Raw genomic sequence first — 20,370 nt, forward strand, 5'->3', positions numbered from 1 at the left:
AAACATTTACACATTTTTTCTGTGTAAATGACTCATTTTACAACAAATATACATGCGGCCTTTAGTCCGGTGTGGCTACTACATGGAAAAAAAAATGTATTCTAACATTTTGCGGGTGTGGCTTGTATACAGGTGCGCGCTATAGTCCGGAAAATACGCTAATTTACACAAATATTACTCGATTGGTGAGAATTATTCTGAAATATTGGCTATAATCGTATTTTGTGCTGTGTTTTAATTAAAAACCTTCCAAAAGGTGGTGCCGTATTTCCATGCTTTGGCAGTGACATCAGTAGTTTGAGTTTACCCTAACCTAAAAAAATGTGTAGCAATATAGAAAAAAATAAGTATGAACAAAATAAAAATTAGGACATTATAAAAATGTGAGTACAGAATGTACTACCATACCTGGTGTGTGGAAGCTTGATCTAATACCCTTTAGAATAATTCATCCGCAAAGTGAATTTAAATACAAATAAATACAATAATAAATACCATTAAAAATAAAAATAATTTCCAAAAAATATAGCAAAATTTTATATAGTCAAGTTTTCTGTGGTTTATCCGTTATTCAGTGCTCAATACCGGGGTAGAGCGGAATATACGTTAGGTCAGGAAAAAACACCAGAGGCTATATCATCCCTAAAAGCCTGTTTCACAGGCTTTTAGGGATGATATAGCCTCTGTGTTTTTTTATTTAACTTTTTTTTAATTAAAAAAATACATATTCAATTTTGTACGTTAGGTCAGGAAAAAACACAGAGGATATATCATCCCTACAAGCCTGTTTCGCAGACTTGTAGGGATGATATAGCCTCTGTGTTTTTTGATTTAACTTTTTTTTTATTAAAAAAATATGTATTCAATTTTGTACGTTAGGTCAGGAAAAAACACAGAGGCTATATCATCCCTACAAGCCTGCGAAACAGGCTTGTAGGGATGATATAGCCTCTGTGTTTTTTTAATTTAACTTTCGTGAAATGAAAAAAATACATACCGGTATACAAATTTGTACGTTAGGTCAGGAAAAAACACAGAGGCTATATCATCCCTACAAGCCTGCGAAACAGGCTTGTAGGGATGATATAGCCTCTGTGTTTTTTTATTTAACTTTTGTTAAATTAAAAAAATACATATACAATTTTGGACGTTAGGTCAGGAAAAAACACAGAGGCTATATCATCCCTGCAAGCCTGAGAAACAGGCTTGTAGGGATGATATAGCCTCTGTTTTTTTATTTAGCTTTTGTTAAATTAAAAAAATACATATACAATTTTGTACGTTAGGTTAGGAAAAAACAGGCTATATCATCCCTACAAGCCTGCAAATTAGGCTTGTAGGGATGATATAGCCTTCATGTTTTTTCCTGACCTAACGTACAAAATGTTATATGTATTTTTTTAATTTAAAAAAAAGTTAAATCAAATGCCAAATTTCCTTTAAGTCTGACTCATTTTCTAGTCCAGTTGACAGTCTAATGGCACATTCAGAGTAGGCTGTTGTCGGCGCTAAATGTGCATAAAAACGGCTCCCAAACGAACGGCTCACAACTGGGAATCGGTTCTAATCGTTCACTCAAAAGAGCCGTTCAAAAGCCTCGAATCAGCCACGTCGCTACAGGACTAAAAGATCGGGGTTGTGAAGGGCCTCTCACCTTGAAGTCATCCATGTCCTCGTCTTGTAAGGAGCCACCTGGAGAAGAAGTGGGCGACAGCGGCTTCTGTTCTGAGGTCTCTGCGGAATGTCCGCCTTCTTCCAGGCCCAGCACCAGCTCCGTCTGGTTGATTGTAGTCAGCTGACTGCTTCCCATAAGGCCGTGAGCCATGTCGCCGAGTTGAACGTCGATGGTCATCGGGGACGAACTGCTGAAATGGGAGCCGCTGCTTTCCCCCAACTCCTGAGCACAGATTCAAAGTAGAAAATGAGCAGAATATGAATAATACCTCCAAATTCTTCAGGACAAGCTAAAATCATCAGCACGGAGGTTGGGTCTTGGGCGCAACAGGACAATGACCCCAAACACACCTCAAAAGTGGTAAAGGAATGGCTAAATCCAGGCTAGAATGAAGGTTTTAGAATGGCCTTCCCAAAGTCCTGACTTAAACGTGTGGACAATGCTGAAGAAACAAGTCCATGTCAGAAAACCAACACATTTAGCTGAACTGCACCAATTTTGTCAAGAGTGGTCAAAAATTCACCCAGAAGCTCGTGGATGGCTACCAAAAGCGCCTTCTAACTTGGATTGTTTCCCTGGCTTGGAGACTCTCCCGAAGGACAGTGCGGAGAAGACACAACAAACTCCCTTCTTGTCTCTCACGGACACACTCCTGTTGTTGTTGACTTTGGACTAGCGACTGCACAAGATCAAGGCCGCGGAACAAGAGACACACTGCAGGCTTACACACAAACATGCATTCCAAAAAATATACGCCACACATACACCCCCCACCTCCAACCCAACGCCCTCGACGCAAATCCCATAGGGGTGATGAAAGGATGGTCAGCGCCTGAGAGCTGCGGCCCACCACCGTGACCCCGCACTCCCTTCCCTCTGTTGCTAGATATATCGAGATGTATGTTGTAATATGTATATGTGCTTTGCTATGGAGGTTTTTTCCCACTCCATACTGGGCCCCCTTCGGAGGCCAGCCTAGATTGTATTTTTTTACTCATCCTTCCCCAGCGCTTTACCTTTTTACCATCTTTTACGGGAACCCTGTACACTGTTTGTCTGTCTAATCTTGAACAGGTTTCTGCTGAAAACAAAGTTTCGTTGTACCGGTACTTGTGCAATGACAATAAAGACCGACCGACCGACCGACCGACCGACCGACCGACCGACCTACCTACCTATCTTATTGCAGTGAAACTTGCCAAGGGACATGTAAGCATATATTAACATTGCTGTATGTATACTTTTGACCCAGCACATTTGCTCACATTTTCAGTAGACCCATAATAAATTGATAAAAGAAGCAAACTTCATGAATGTTTTTTTGTGACCAACAAGTATGTGCTCCAATCACTCTATCACAAAAAAATAAGAGTTGTAGAAATGATTGGAAACTCAAGACAGCCATGACATGATGTTCTTTACAAGTGTACGTACACTTTTGACCACGACTGTATATTAGTCAGATCTAGTCTTAGACTTAGATTGGTCCGATGTAGTCTCTAGTAGGGTTGTCCCGATACCAATATTTTGGTACCGGTACCAACATTTATTTTGATACTTTTCTCAATAAAGGGGACCACAAAAAATAGCATTATTGGCTTTATTTTAACAAAAAATCTTAGGGTACATCAAACATATGTTTCTTATTGCCATTTTGTCCTTAAATAAAATAGTGAACATACGCGACAACTTGTCTTTTAGTAGTAAGTAAACAAACAAAGGCTCCTAATTAGTCTGCTGACATATGCAGTAACATATTGTGTCATTTATCTACCTATTATTTTGTCAACATTATTAAGGACAAGTGGTAGAAAATTAATTATTAATCTACTTGTTCATTTACTGTTAATATCTGCTTATTTTCTCTTTGAACATGTTCTATCTACACTTCTGTTAAAATGTAATAATCACTTTTTCTTCTCTTGTTTGATACTTTACATTAGTTTTGGATGATACCACAAATTTGGGTATAGGTCCTATACCAAGTAAATACAGAGTCATACAGCCATGACATTATGTTCTTTACAAGTGTATGTCAACTTTTGACCACGACTGTAAGTCCATGAGCATGAAGTGATGAAGCCTATTTGGATGAGAGGCAAAACATCTTCTAAGACAAACCAAACAGTCCAGGTGCGATAGACTGAATGCCCTGAACCAGTGGTTCTTAACCTGGGTTCGATCGAACCCTAGGGGTTCGGTGAGTCAGTCTCAGGGGTTCAGCGGAGGTCAAAACACACCCGACTCATCGTGTAAATAAAAACTTCTCCCTATCGGCGTATTACGGCTACGGCAACAGCAGAAGTCAGACTGATTTGCAGGTGTGTAATTTGTTGTGAGTTTATGCACTGTGTTGGTTTTGTTGTTTGAACAAGGTGATGTTCATGCACGCTTCATTTTGTGCACCAGTAAAAAAACAAGGTAACACTTTAGTATGGAGAGCATATTCACCAGTAATTAGTTGCTTATTAACATGCAAATTAGTAACATATTGGCTCTTAACTAGTCATTATTAAGTACTTATTAATGCCTTATTCGACATGGCCTTATTATAACCCTAACCCTCTAACCCTAACCAAATAACACTAAAGTAAGTCTTTGTTACTTAGAATATGTTCCACTAGTGTCCAAAAAACTCTAAATTAAGTCTTTGTTACTTAGAATATGTTCCCCTAGTGTCCAAAAAACTCTAAATTAAGTCTTTGTTACTTAGAATATGTTCCCCTAGTGTCCAAATAACTCTAAATTAAGTCTTTGTTACTTAGAATATGTTCCCCTAGTGTTCGAAAAAACTCTAAATTAAGTCTTTGTTACTTAGAATATGTTCCCCTAGTGTCCAAATAACTCTAAATTAAGTCTTTGTTACTTAGAATATGTTCCCCAAGTGTCCAAAAAACTGTAAATTAAGTCTTTGTTACTTAGAAAATGTTCCCCAAGTGTCCAAAAACTGTAAATTAAGTCTTTATTACTTAAAATATGTTCCCCTAGTGTCCAAATAACTCTAAATTAAGTCTTTGTTACCTAGAATATGTTCCCCTAGTGTCCAAAAAACTCTAAATTAAGTCTTTGTTACTTAGAATATGTTCCCCTAGTGTCCAAATAACTCTAAATTAAGTATTTGTTACTTAGAATATGTTCCCCTAGTGTCCAAAAAACTCTAAATTAAGTCTTTGTTACTTAGAATATGTTCCCCTAGTGTCCAAAAAACTCTAAATTAAGTCCTTGTTACTTAGAATATGTTCCCCTAGTGTCCAAAAAACTCTAAATTAAGTCTTTGTTACTTACAATATGTTCCCCTAGTGTCCAAAAAACTGTAAATTAAGTCTTTGTTACTTAGAATATGTTCCCCTAGTGTCCAAATAACTCTAAATTAAGTCTTTGTTACCTAGAATATGTTCCCCTAGTGTCCAAAAAACTGTAAATTAAGTCTTTGTTACTTAGAATATGTTCCCCTAGTGTCCAAAAAACTCTAAATTAAGTCTTTGTTACTTACAATATGTTCCCCTAGTGTCCAAAAAACTCTAAATTAAGTCTTTGTTACTTAGAATATGTTCCCCTAGTGTCCAAATAACTCTAAATTAAGTCTTTGTTACTTAGAATATGTTCCCCTAGTGTCCAAATAACTCTAAATTAAGTCTTTGTTACTTAGAATATGTTCCCCTAGTGTCCAAATAACTCTAAATTAAGTCTTTGTTACTTAGAATATGTTCCCCTAGTGTCCAAAAAACTGTAAATTAAGTCTTTGTTACTTAGAGTATGTTCCCCTAGTGTCCAAAGAACTCTAAGTTAAGTCTTTGTTACCTAGAATATGTTCCCCTAGTGTCCAAAAAACTCTAAATTAGGTCTTTGTTACTTAGAATATGTTCCCCTAGTGTCCAAATAACTCTAAATTAAGTCTTTGTTACTTAGAATATGTTCCCCTAGTGTCCAAAAAACTCTAAATTAAGTCTTTGTTACTTAGAATATGTTCCCCTAGTGTCCAAATAACTCTAAATTAAGTCTTTGTTACTTAGAATATGTTCCCCTAGTGTCCAAAAAACTCTAAATTAAGTCTTTGTTACTTAGAATATGTTCCCCTAGTGTCCAAAAAACTCTAAATTAAGTCCTTGTTACTTAGAATATGTTCCCCTAGTGTCCAAAAAACTCTAAATTAAGTCTTTGTTACTTACAATATGTTCCCCTAGTGTCCAAAAAACTGTAAATTAAGTCTTTGTTACTTAGAATATGTTCCCCTAGTGTCCAAATAACTCTAAATTAAGTCTTTGTTACCTAGAATATGTTCCCCTAGTGTCCAAAAAACTGTAAATTAAGTCTTTGTTACTTAGAATATGTTCCCCTAGTGTCCAAAAAACTCTAAATTAAGTCTTTGTTACTTACAATATGTTCCCCTAGTGTCCAAAAAACTCTAAATTAAGTCTTTGTTACTTAGAATATGTTCCCCTAGTGTCCAAATAACTCTAAATTAAGTCTTTGTTACTTAGAATATGTTCCCCTAGTGTCCAAATAACTCTAAATTAAGTCTTTGTTACTTAGAATATGTTCCCCTAGTGTCCAAATAACTCTAAATTAAGTCTTTGTTACTTAGAATATGTTCCCCTAGTGTCCAAAAAACTGTAAATTAAGTCTTTGTTACTTAGAGTATGTTCCCCTAGTGTCCAAAGAACTCTAAATTAAGTCTTTGTTACCTAGAATATGTTCCCCTAGTGTCCAAAAAACTCTAAATTAGGTCTTTGTTACTTAGAATATGTTCCCCTAGTGTCCAAATAACTCTAAATTAAGTCTTTGTTACTTAGAATATGTTCCCCTAGTGTCCAAAAAACTCTAAATTAAGTCTTTGTTACTTAGAATATGTTCCCCTAGTGTCCAAATAACTCTAAATTAAGTCTTTGTTACTTAGAATATGTTCCCCTAGTGTCCAAATAACTCTAAATTAAGTCTTTGTTACTTAGAATATGTTCCCCTACTGTCCAAAAAACTCTAAATTAAGTCTTTGTTACTTAGAATATGTTCCCCTAGTGTCCAAAAAACTCTAAATAAAGTCTTTGTTACTTAGAATATGTTCCCCATACTAAAGTGTTACCAGAAACATATAACTTTGTCTTGAATTTGAAAAAAAAAAACAACATTGTATTTTTCACTATAGAAGGGTTGGGTGAATGCGCATATGAAACTGGTGGGGTTGGGTACCTCCAACAAGGTTAAGAACCACTGCCCTGGATGAATGAGAACATTCATAGAACTTAACCTCTTGATAATAATGAATTATTTTTTTTATTAATCTGCCGAGGCCAATAACAACGAGCAGCGGGCTGAAATTGGACCCCAGGCAGCACTTTGGACATCCCTGATCTATAATCAGGAGACCATAAGATTAGAGGAGGTCAGAGAGAAACCGAGGAGACAGAGTATGTCCTGTTTGGACTTGTTTAGGCTACACGCCCTGCCCCCCAACACACACGCAGAGCTTTTACGCAGCTGCAACGACTAACGACAGGATGAGGCTGTCCCACATGCCCACCTCTTTCTGCCAAGATAAGCCCCCCCCCCCTGATAAATCAACGCCACTGTAAGACACGGGGGCTCACTTTGTAAGAGCAGACATTTTTGTGTGTGTGCTAGTAATTTGAGACCTGTACCAGGTTCTTGAAGTGACCTTGTAAAAAACAATAATATGTTAACTATCTCATCGGCCTGATAGAGAGAGAGACTTAGACTTCCTTTTATTGTCATTCAAATGTGAACTTTGCAGTACAGATAAGAACCAAATGTTCTTGCATTAGCTCATGGTAGTGCAGGATAAAAGAGCAATAAGGTGCAGATATAAATAAATAGATTACTGTACAGATAAATATATTGCACTTTTGCATATGCATCCACGTTTATGGATATGATCCAGTGTTTCCCATAAACTGCCAAGATACCTGTGGTGGTGGGGGCGTGGCTATGGGCGTGGTCACCATGACATCATTGCGTAATTTGCATAATGTACTACAATGATTTGATTTTCTCTAAAAAGGCTAAAAAAATGTATACTTACTAATTAATAATAACAGTTTTGTTTTAAACGTCCATCCATCCATCCATCCATCCATTTTACAATATAATTACAACACTTTATGTACATATTTATATACAGATTTGAACAATAAGTTATTCACTGAAATGTATTTATTAATTGTGGTTCTTACAAAAAATATATCTTATAAAATATAAAAGCTAAAATGTCTCAAAGCTCTGCCCCTTTAATTAGTGCATACTTTAGCCTACTACTACAACCATATTATTTACCAGCAACATAAAGTGAAACAGAGGCAAAGGTGTCCTGCCACAGTCAGTAACAAATAAACAGAAAACAGTAGTGGTGGTAGATAGACACAGAGCTTCATCAAACATCTGATCCACTGAACAAAGAGCTCCAAAAATCTTGAACTTTAGACTGCCATCAGTTTTACTCCCTACACTTAACCATGTGTTTCCTACTGCCTGCAGACTTTGCACCCTTTGTTATATACACATGTTGTGTTTCTAATATAAATACATTTAATAAAGTCAAATACAAATAAGGCAACAAGAGAAGTATCCTACACTTCTCTTTTGTAAAGTAAATCTGAACAGCCGATATGGGCATCTACGTCAACTATATGATTTGCCGGAGAAGCTGGAGAGGACAAAAAATAAAAATAAAAAAAATAAATTTTTTAATTTTAATTTTTATTTTATTTTATTTGTGGCGGACGTAATTCTTTCGTGGCGGGCCGCCACAAATAAATGAATGTGTGGGAAACCCTGTGATCCTTGGAGCTGTTCAACAAAAAGAACGGGGTCTCAACAGTATTAACACTTCATGGTATTTCTTTGCCTTAGGGTCGTCACCATACCAGAATTTGAGTAGCCTATGCTAGGGATGTAACGATAAACTGTATTAATGATAACCCCGGTAAAACTCCCGATGGTTGGTATTACCGTTTTAAATTAGAATTACCAAAAAGAAAGATTGATAATTGATTGATTGATAAGTTTATTGACATCTTAAAGAATTGAATCCATGTAATGCTTTAAAAAGGCTAGTTTCCATTGTGGTCCATTAAATCCATCCATCCATTTTCTACCGCTTGTCCCTTTTGAGGTCGCGCGGGGTGCTGGAGCCTATCTCAGCTGCATTCGGGCGGAAGGCGGGGTACACCCTGGACAAGTCGCCACCTCATGGCAGGGCCAACACAGATAGACAGACAACATTCCCACACTAGGGACCATTTAGTGTTGCCAAGCAACTATCCATTAAATATGCATCACTTTTGATACATTCAATAATAAAAGATATATAACACTCCGATAAACTCATGGACTGACTGGCGCCAGCTCGCTAACCTAAATGCTGACATGAAAACAAGAACATTAACGTATTTCCAGTGAAGGCCATGTTTACACTGCACACCAAATCTGAATTTTTTTATCCACCCTTTAAGTGACACTCAAGAGGTAGTCACCCGAAATGGTTTTCACATTCACGGGTGTGCTTGAAGCTCATCCAGAGAATGCCAAGAGTGTGCAAAGCAGCAATCAGGGCAGAGGGTGGCTATTTTGAAGAAACTAGAATATAAAACATGTTTTCAGTTATTTCACCTTTTTTTGTTAAGTACATAACTCCACATGTGTGCATTCATAGTTTTGATGTGACAATCGACAATGTAAATAGTCATGAACATAAAGAAAACTCAATGAATGAGGAAAAGGTGTGTCCAAACTTTTGGCCTGTACTGTACTGTACTGTATTTTTCAGAGCATAAATCGCACCGGCCGAAAATGCAGCGTGCGACACATAGTCATTTTGATAGTAGGCTATTATAGCTAATATAGACACTTACATCATGTATTGTCTTCATTATAACACTTATATAAGACTATTAGTCATTTTGATAGTAGGCTAATATAGCTAATATAGACACTAACATCATGTGTTGTCTTCATTATAACACTTATATAAGACTGTTATTCATTTTGATAGTAGGCTAATATAGCTAATATAGACACTTACATTATGTGTTGTCTTCATTATAAAACTTATATAAGCCATTTTGATAGTATGCTAATATAGACACTTACATAATGTGTTGCCTTCATTATAACACTTATATAAGACTTTTAAAGTCATTTTGATAGTAGGCTAATATAGACACTTACTTCATGCGTTGTCTTCATTATAAAACTTATATAAGCCATTTTGATAGTATGCTAATATAGACACTTACATCATGTGTTGTCTTCATTATAAGACTTATACGAGTATTTTAAAGTCATTTTGATAGTAGACTAATATAGACACTTACATGATGTGCTGCCTTCATTATAACACTTATATAAGTATTTTAAAATCATTTTGATAGTTGGCTAATATAGACACTTACAGCATGTGCTGCCTTCATTATAACACTTATATAAGACTTTTAAAGTCATTTTGATAGTAGGCTAATATAGACACTTACAGCATGTGCTGCCTTCATTAAAACACTTATATACAACTTTTAAAGTCATTTTGATAGTAGGCTGATATAGCTAATATAGACACTTACATCATGTGTTGTCTTCATTATAACACTTATATAAGACTGTTAGTCATTTTGATAGTAGGCTAATATAGCTAATATAGACACTTACATCATGTGTTGTCTTCAGTATAACACTTATATAAGACTTTTAAAGTCATTTTGATAGTAGGCTAATATAGCTAATATAGACACTTCATGTGTTGTCTTCATTATAACACTTATATAAGACTTTTGAAGTCATTTTGATAGTAGGCTAATATAGCTAATATAGACACTTCATGTGTTGTCTTCATTATAAAACTTATACAAGCTATTTTGATAGTATGCTAATATAGACACTTACATCATGTGTTGTCTTCATTATAACACTTATACGAGTATTTTAAAGTCATTTTGATAGTAGACTAATATAGCTAATATAGACACTTACATGATGTGCTGCCTTCATTATAACCCTTATATAAGTATTTTAAAATAATTTTGATAGTAGGCTAATATAGACACTTACAGCATGTGCTGCCTTCATTAAAACACTTATATAAGACTTTAAAAGAAATTTTGATAGTAGGCTAATATAGCTAATATAGACACTTACATCATGTGTTGCCTTCATTATAACACGTATATAAGACTTTTAAAGTCATTTTGATAGTAGGCTAATATAGACACATCGCGTGATGCCTTAATTATAACACTTATATAGGACTTTTAAAGTAATTTTGATGTAGGCTATTAGAGCTAAAATAGACAAGTCATGTGTTGTCTTCATTATAACACTTATATAAGACTTTTAAAGTCATGTTGATAGTAGGCTAATATAGACACTTACGTCATGTGTTGCCTTCATTATAACACGTATATAAGGCTTTTAAAGTCATTTTGATAGTAGGCTAATATAGCTAATTAGCCACTTACATCATGTGTTGCCTTCATTATAACACTTATGCAAGTCTTTTAAAGTCATTTTGATAGTTGGCTGATATAGACACTTACATCTAGGGATGATACTCGAAACCGGTTTTCCCGGTTGTTCGATAAGAAAAGAACCGAGTCCTCGGACTCGAATCCCTTTTTGAGAACCGGTACCCGTTATCGAGACCACTATAGTAAAGGAAAAGAGTTGGTTCTTTATTCGAATCCCTCAGAACGACTCCCGTCCCAACCAGATATGCCCGGTGGGACATCACAAGAAATGACGTCACGTAGCTCAGTCATTAGGCGCAGATAGGGAAAGCAGGAAAAACAATGGACCGGAAAAAGCGCTCCAAGGTGTAAAAAAGTTCAAAACAAAAAGGTATAATCCAATGAATAACTTTACTGAGAGATTTGAGCAGGGTACAAACACATGACCAGCACTTTTACGACCAACCGGAAACATAGCAACCAGGCTAGCAACGCACCTCCTTTACGGCAGCTGTCACAACGTTCTTAAAGCAACCGCAGCACATACGTATATGACATCTCCCTTTTTTAACTTTTGTTTTTCTTTCCTTGTAAACAAAACAAAATCACACTGTATATGTGTTGTCTGTCTAATTATAAATGATGCAGACGAGGCGTGTTGGCTGAGTCCTTGACATTTACTTTCGCAGCGTGCTCATAACCTCATTCTTAGCTACCGGGTGGCGACATGCAACAACACTTTTCGGGGCTACCGCGCATGCTCGTCACTCCCGTTGCATGCTGGGTAGTGTAGTTGTAATATTCCCTAGCCTAGCTCATAACATCACATCTTTCCCCCTATAAAGAAATAATGTTAACTCAATAAAGTGTAGTTCTTTTTTTAGCTTTAACTTTTCATTTTTTAGCATTGTAACCACATTTGCAAACACCTTTTCTCTTCATAGAATTGTTTTTCAATAAAGAAATAAAGTGCAAAAATGTCAAAGCATCATAACAAACAGTTATGTCAAATAGCAGCAGAAGTGCACTTTTTGGAGAATATCGGAAATTATCGGTATCGTTTTTTTAATTATCAGTATCGTTTTTTTTTTTTTTTTTTATTAAATCCACATTAAAAAACACAAGATACACTTACAATTAGTGCACCAACCCAAAAAACCTCCCTCCCCCATTCACACAAAAGGATTGTTTCTTTCTGATATTAATATTCTGGTTCCTACATTATATATCAATATATATCAATACAGTCTGCAAGGGATACAGTCCGTAAGCACACATGATTGTGCGTGCTGCTGGTCCACTAATAGTACTAACCTTTAACAGTTAATTTGGCAAATTTTCATTAATAACTACTTTCTATGTAACTGTTTTTATATTGTTTTACTTTCTTTTTTATACAAGAAAATGTTTTTAATTTATTTATCTTATTTTATTTGATTCATTTTTTAAAAAAAGTACCTTATCTTCACCATACCTGGTTGTCCAAATTAGGCATAATAATGTGTTAATTCCACGACTGTATATATATCGGTTGATATCGGTATCGGTATCGGTAATTAAAGAGTTGGACAATATCGGCATATCGGATATCGGCAAAAAGCCATTATCGGACATCCCTAATTATAACCCTTATATAAGTCATTTTGATAGTAGGCTAATATAACTAATACAGACACTTAATGTGTTGTCTTCATTATAACACTTATAGAAGACTTTTAAAGTAATTTTGATAGTAGACTAGTATAGCTAATATAGAAACCTATATAAGTGTTATAATGAAGACAACACAATGTAAGTCTTTTAAAGTCATTTTGATAGTAGGCTAATATAACTAATATAGACACTCAATGTGTTGTCTTCATTATAACACTTACACAAGTATTTTAAAGTGATTTTGATAGTCGGCTAATATGGCTAATTAGCCACTTATATCATGTGTTGTCGTCATTATAACATTTATATAAGACTTTTCTTTTGAAGTCATTTTGATAGTAGGCGAATATAACTAATATAGACACTCAATGTGTTGTCTTCATTATAACACATATACGACTTTTAAAGTCATTTTGATAGTAGACTATTATAGCTAATATAGACACTTATACATGATGTAAGTCTTTTAAAGTCATTTTGATAGTAGGCTAATATAAATAATATAGACACTGAATGTGTTGCCTGCATTATAACACTTACACAAGTATTTTAAAGTCATTTTGATAGTCGGCTAATATGGCTAATTAGCCACTTATATCATGTGTTGTCGTCATTATAACATTTATATTAGACTTTTCTTTTAAAGTCATTTTGATAGTAGGCGAATATAACTAATATAGACACTCAATGTGTTGTCTTCATTATAACACATATACGACTTTTAAAGTCATTTTGATAGTAGACTATTATAGCTAATATAGACACTTATACATGATGTAAGTCTTTTAAAGTCATTTTGATAGTAGGCTAATATAAATAATATAGACACTGAATGTGTTGCCTGCATTATAACACTTACACAAGTATTTTAAAGTCATTTTGATAGTCGGCTAATATGGCTAATTAGCCACTTATATCATGTGTTGTCTTCATTATAACATTTATATAAGACTTTTCTTTTAAAGTCATTTTGATAGTAGGCTAATATAACTAATATAGACACTCAATGTGTTGTCTTCATTATAACACATATACGACTTTAAAAGTAATTTTGATAGTAGACTATTATAGCTAATATAGACACTTATACATGATGTAAGTCTTTTAAAGTCATTTTGATAGTAGGCTAATATAACTAATATAGACAATCAATGTGTTGCCTGCATTATAACACTTACACAAGTATTTTAAAGTCATTTTGATAGTCGGCTAATATGGCTAATTAGCCACTTATATCATGTGTTGTCTTCATTATAACACTTATATAAGTCTTTCAAAGTAATTTTTATAGTAGGCTAATATAGACACTTACATCATGTGTTGTCTTCATTATAACATAAATCTTTTAAAGTAATTTTGATAGTAGGCTAATATAGACACATCTTGTGTTGTCTTCATTATAACACTTATATAACACTTTTAAAAATAATTTGGATAGTAGGCTAATATAGCTAATTAGCCACTTACATCATGTGTTGCCTTCATTATAACACTTATAAGTCTTTTAATGTTTTGCTGCTCCAGACAGACTACTTTTTTAGTAGTTTTCAACATTTCGGGTTGCCGACCCCTGCCCTAGAGCAAGTTGTGTAAACTACAGCCCCCCCTAGCAGCAACAATAGAACGGAGCAGATGTACTTACCAGTGACGAGGAACTGAGCAGGGCTCCTCCATTGGCCTCCGCCGTGGCTCCCATGTCGAGATGCTCCAGGCTGGGCGAGCCGCTGCTCACAAAAGTGGCCGCGAAGGACGGATCGTTAGCCGCCTCCGCCGCCAAGTTGCTCGCCGGAGGTCCCTCGGCGGCCCCCGAGCCGTCCACTAACTGGAAGTGGGACACGGCCTCCGTGAGCGAGGAGTCCGGGTCGAGTGAGATGGGGGGGATCTCGAACACTTCATCCCCGAGGCTGGGGGTGTGGAAGGTTTGCTGTGCGTGGGAACATAACGCCTGTTGTTTTGTTTACAGCAAATATGGCGTCTTTCCGGGTGGAAATGCGGAAGTTGCAACAACTTGGGCCGTGTTTCAATTCGCGCACTTATGTACTCAATTCGCGCACTTACGTACTCACATTTTCATTGGAAAAAAATCCAATGAAAATGCCAAACTTGTCACTTATTAGCAATCTAAGCTTAATAATACACCAAAATAAAGCTTATTGTCTTTTTCCTGCCTTTTATTCCCGCTCTTACTTTTTCCACTTCCGGGTGTCCGACACACAACACATGTCATCATATCCTGTGTCCCCGCCCTTAAGTTTCCCTTACAATGGTTCCGGTATTGTGCCAAAACCCGAGTTTTGATTGATAGATTGCAACTTTTATTAGTAGTGTAACCTATTTTTTTATGGACTTGCCTCTTTGTGACGTTAAGTTCCTGTTATTATATACACAGTATATGCCTTGAGCTCTTATTTTTGAAGGCGCGAAGAGCGGAAGTGGTGACACATTGTGGTGGAGCGGAGTTTTGAATACAAACGAAATAAATTGGCGCTGCTTTGTACTGTTTTTGTACTTACTTCTTACTTTGATTATTATTTCTCAACTGTGTGTAAATGTTGAAATTTATAAATAAAGGTTTATAAAATAAAAAATAAATAAAAAGTTGATAAGATATTGGTACATTATATATATATATATATATATATATGTATACATATATAGTATTCTATTTTAGTTGCTTTTTTGAGTTTACAACTATAGCATATTATAAAGGTTTATATAAAAAAGCATTTTAAAGTACAGTTCTAATTCTTTTTTTAAAAGCACAAAAAAAGAGGTCGGGTATAGAGAAAATTACATTTATAAATATAAAACATAGCCAATAGTATAATATTGTCTTTTTCTGCCTTTTAAACCCGTTCCTACTTTATCTACTTCCGGGTGTCCGACACACAATACATGTCATCATATCCTGTGTCCCACCGCCCTTAAGTTCCCCTTACAATGGTCCCAAGTAACCAATACGTCAGTGTTTTTCAACCAATGTGCCGTGTGAAAATTATGCAATTTCACCTAATTGGTCGGAAAAATATTTTTTTTGTAAATCAATAATTATAATCCGCGAACAATGTGCCGTTGTAGAGTGTCTGTGCTGTCTGGAGATCAGCAGTGACCATGTCATACTCTTCACTACCAGTAGGTGGCAGCAGGTAGCTCATTGCTTTGTAAGCCTATTTTGAGACAAGATAATTAATGATGCTTATGGTTCGAAGTCATTTTTTATTTTATTTTGTTTTTTAACAACAATATATTTTTTATTTGTCCTCCATAGTAAGTATTATTTTAAAAATGTTTTAATTTTAATTGAACAAACATACATTTTTAATTCATACAAAAGTCAAGGCACTTTCAACATCAAGGGGGAAAAAAAGCAAATACAGAGAGTTATAATACAAAAAAATAATTAAAAAAAAGGGCTACCTAAATCACTTTAAATGTTTTCAACACGGATATAAATTTAAGGGCTTTTGTACTCTTAATCATTCTCCAAGATTTTATTGATTCTTGTAACGCATTAAGTCAATTAGAAACTGTAGGCCTTACTTTCATAAATCGACATTTATGTAGGAAAAATGTTGCCTGGAGCATAATAATGTTGACAAACATTTCTTTGTTGCAGTCGTTTAGAAAAATACCAAGTATGATCTCTTCTATAGAGAATGGGGACATCTCCACACCCTTGTTTTGGCCCCTAAACCAGTGTTTTTCAACCTTTTTTGAGCAAAGGCACATTTTTTTCATTGAAAAAATCCAGGGGGACACTATCTCCCCTAACCCCGCCCTTAAGTTCCCCTTACAATGGTTCCGGTGTTGTGCCAAAATGTGAATGCCTGCCAAAAATGTATTTCAAGCAATATTTGGATACTGACAGATCTCATCTCTGCATATTCTACAAGAATACCCTTATGAGAATTACATATATCAAAATGAAGTACCTGCTGTACTGTTTACTACTTAATTTTCTGACATTTGTAGGTATATTCTTGCTATTGTTTACATTTTCAGAATGTATAACATTGTTTTTTAGAGAAATGCTTTGACATTTTGTTATTATTATTATTATTGTTGTTTTCCTACATAAAGGCCGACAGTTTCTAATTGGCTTAGTGGGTTACAATCACCAATCAAATCTTGGAGAATGATTAAGAGTACAAAAGCCCTTAAATCGATATCTTTGGTAAAAATATTTAAAGTGATTTAGGTCCAATCAATCCAATTCACTTTATTTGCACAGCACATTTTAACAACAAAAATGTGTCCAAAGTGCTGCACAACAATATTAAAAACAATATTCAAATATTATCCTTAGCTCCACCAATGACTGAATAAAAACAAAAAATAAAGACATATACAACCAATATAAAAATAAATATGATTAAAAACGATTTTAAAGGGTAAAACCATAAAACAATAAATACAATTCTAAATTTAAAAACACAGAGGACCACACAACTCACGTAGTGTTAGAAGCCAGAGAATAAAAGTGGGTCTTAGGTAGCCCTTTTTGTCTTTTTTTTAATTTTTAAATATATTTATTTTTCATATTTTTTAGTATTATTACTCTCTGTGTATGCTTTTGTTTTCTTTCATTGATGTTGAAAGTGCCTTGACTATTGTGTGAATTATAAATTTAAAAATTAAATTTTAAATAAAATAAAAAAATAAAAAATAAATTAAAAATTTTAAAATAATTACTAACTTTTAAAAAATTAAATTAAAAAATTAAAAAAATTTATGTAAAAAATTAAACATTTTTAAGCAAAAAATTAAACATTTTTAGATAAAAAAATTAAACATTTGAAAATAAAAAATACAAAATTTAAAAATAATAAATAAAAAATAAAAACATTTGCAAGCCAACGACCAAGTGTTTTTTTTTTTTAAATATTTTGATGACTTCCATTTCTCAATGAACCCCAAGGCTGTTTCTTACCAAAAGCACTAAAAACTGCAATTTATGTATTTTTATTTTGCAACCCTTTTTTAAATGTTATTTCCTTTTTAATTGAACTACTTTAACCTTTCATCTTGTTGTTCTGTATTGTTGCGGTCAATTGAGTATTAAATTAAAAAAAAACATTTTGGGGCGTGTTAAGTGCAACATCCGGGCACTAGCAGCGCACTACACTATACGTACAGTATTTCCTGATCGCCGTACCCTCCGCCATTTTGGGGCGTGTTTAAGTGCAACATCCGGGTCCTGGCAGCGCACTACATTCTACGTAGGGTATATCCTGGATCTTTATGGTGAACGCACTTACGCACTCGGTGTGCTAAGTGCGCGAATTTGAAAGACAGCCTTTAATTTAAAAAAAAAAAAAAGTCGAAAACGTTTACACTCTTACCTCAGCATTCAAAAAGTGATGAGGAGTGCCGTCTATGGTTAGATAACTACCGCCGCCTTCCGTAAACTGAAACATAACGTTCATTAAAGGAAACATTACATTTCATTCAGGATTTTAGCATACCTTGTTTCCTTCAGAGTATCCGCCATATGCTTCTTGGCTGTCCATAAACTCCGCGTCCACACTTTGAGCACATTCATCCGGCAGCCCGGTGTAGAAATTAATGTCCATTTTTAAAGCAGCAATGTTCTTAAAACTAGCTCAGACGTGTGTCGACCATTCAAACAATAAGGGGAATGCTAGTAGCATGCTAACGAGCTAACACCCTTTGAGGAAACATAAGCCTGTTCTACTACAGTGGGATAGCGTGGAATGAGAGCATTTACCCAAAAATGTTCATTCAATATTGTAGAAAGTGTCTAAAACTCTTAAATAGCACCAACTTTTGTGTAAAGATGAAGTCTAACAACAAACCCATTCAATCGAACGTGTAGCGGATACGTTCAAGGACCGTCGGAAAAGAGAGTGAAAGGGGAACGCGTGGTCACGTGTTCCAGTAAATAATCGGACTATTGTTATATTTTAAAATGCATTTCATTGTCCTATACCTACAATTACAATATTAAATGTAATGCAAAACAATAGGCACTGTGTATTTTTAGATTATATTGTTTAGAATAAGTAGCAGTACATTTTCCTAACAATAAAATGCACGTGAACGCAACCTACTTTCTGACGTTTACACAGGCCAAGCAATGTGTTAAAAAAAAGTCTAACAACAAACCCATGCAATCGAACGAGTGTAGCGGACACCTTCAAGGACCGTCGGAAAAGAGAGGGAAAGGGAACGCGTGGTCACGTGTTCCAGTAAATAATCGGACTTTTTTTTTTCTTTTAAAATGCATTTAATCGTTTTATACGTATAATTATAACAAGCTTATAACTGTAGCAGGCGGTTAAAAAAAAAGGACTAGAAAAGACACATTTAAAAAAAAATAGTTTTTTTTATTTTTACACTAAAAGTAAACCAACAAAAAATAAAAAGGCTTTTACGTCGAATTTTTTAAAACTCAATTTTTATTTAAAAAATAAATTAAAAAAATTAATAAATATATATATATATAATAATGCATTTATGTCCAATTTTTTTACAACTCTATTTTTAGTCTAAAAGTAAAAAACTATTAAGAAAAAATTGTAAAATGTTTTATTGTTACTCTAAAAGTTGTTTTAATCAACAAAAATGCATTTATCATTTTTGAGCTTTATATTTACGCTAAAATACAATAAAAAAAATGGCTTTGTGCCCAATTAAAAAAAACAAACTTATTTTTACTTTAAAGATTTAAAAAAATATGCATTTGTCAATTTAAAAAAAAATATTTGTACTCTCAAAGTTAAAAACAATTCGGAAAAATACATTTAATTCCAATTTTTTAAAACTATATTGTTATTGTAAAATTAGTTTTTAAAGTAACAAAAATGCATTTATGTCCAATTTTTTTACACTTTATTTTTACCCTGAAAATAAAATAAAAAATAAAAAAATGCATTCACGTCCAATTCTTTTAAACCCTATTTTTTACCTAATATGAAAAAAATCAAGAACATTGAATTTATGTCCAATTTCTTCAGTAACAGCAAGTTTTCTGAACAATAAAATGCATTTGAACGCAACCTAATTTCTGACGTTTACACAGGGCCAAGACGTCGCGTGGTCACGTGTTCCAGTAAATATTCAGACACATTTTTTTTCTTTTAAAATGCATTTAATTGTCTTAAACGTATAAATCCAATATTAAATGTAATTCACAACAATGGCCGCGCTGTTTTTTTTTTACATTATATTGTTTAGAATCAGTAGTGTTAAGTTTTTCGAACAATAAAATGCACTTGAACGCAACCCAGTTTCTGACGTTTACACAGGGCCAAGCAATATGTAATATGAAGTCTAACAAATAAACCCATTCAATTGAACAAGTAGCGGACACGTTCAAGGACGTCGGAAAAGAGAGCGCAAATAAATAATCAGACTATTTATTTTTCTTTTAAAATCAATTCAATCGTCTTGAACGTACAATTCCAATATTAAATGTAATGCACAACAATAGCCGCCCTGTATTTTTAGATTATATTGTTTAGAATCAGTAGCAGTAAGTTTTCCGAACAATAAAATGCACTTGAACGCAACCTAATTTCTGAAGTTTACACAGGTCCAAACAATATGTGTGTAAAGATGAAGTCTAACAAC

At 34.3% G+C, this 20,370-nt stretch overlaps 1 protein-coding gene across 1 annotated transcript in view; it reads right to left on the bottom strand.

Moving 5' to 3' along the window:
* The window catches only part of LOC133665116 (TOX high mobility group box family member 4-A-like), a 36,078-nt gene extending 17,316 nt beyond the window's left edge, over positions 1 to 18,762 (bottom strand). Inside the window, exons 1-4 of the mRNA XM_062070331.1 lie at positions 18,243 to 18,762; positions 18,120 to 18,185; positions 14,420 to 14,701; positions 1,655 to 1,897 (exon numbers count right to left, since the gene is read on the bottom strand). Coding sequence (XP_061926315.1) covers positions 1,655 to 1,897; positions 14,420 to 14,701; positions 18,120 to 18,185; positions 18,243 to 18,350 — 699 coding nt within the window. The 5' untranslated portion in view covers positions 18,351 to 18,762. The remainder of the gene's footprint in view (positions 1 to 1,654; positions 1,898 to 14,419; positions 14,702 to 18,119; positions 18,186 to 18,242) is intronic.
* Between the last annotated feature and the right edge of the window lie 1,608 nt (positions 18,763 to 20,370).

This window comes from Entelurus aequoreus, linkage group LG14 (genome assembly GCF_033978785.1).
Source record: "Entelurus aequoreus isolate RoL-2023_Sb linkage group LG14, RoL_Eaeq_v1.1, whole genome shotgun sequence".
In the NCBI taxonomy this organism is placed as follows: Eukaryota; Metazoa; Chordata; class Actinopteri; order Syngnathiformes; family Syngnathidae; genus Entelurus; species Entelurus aequoreus.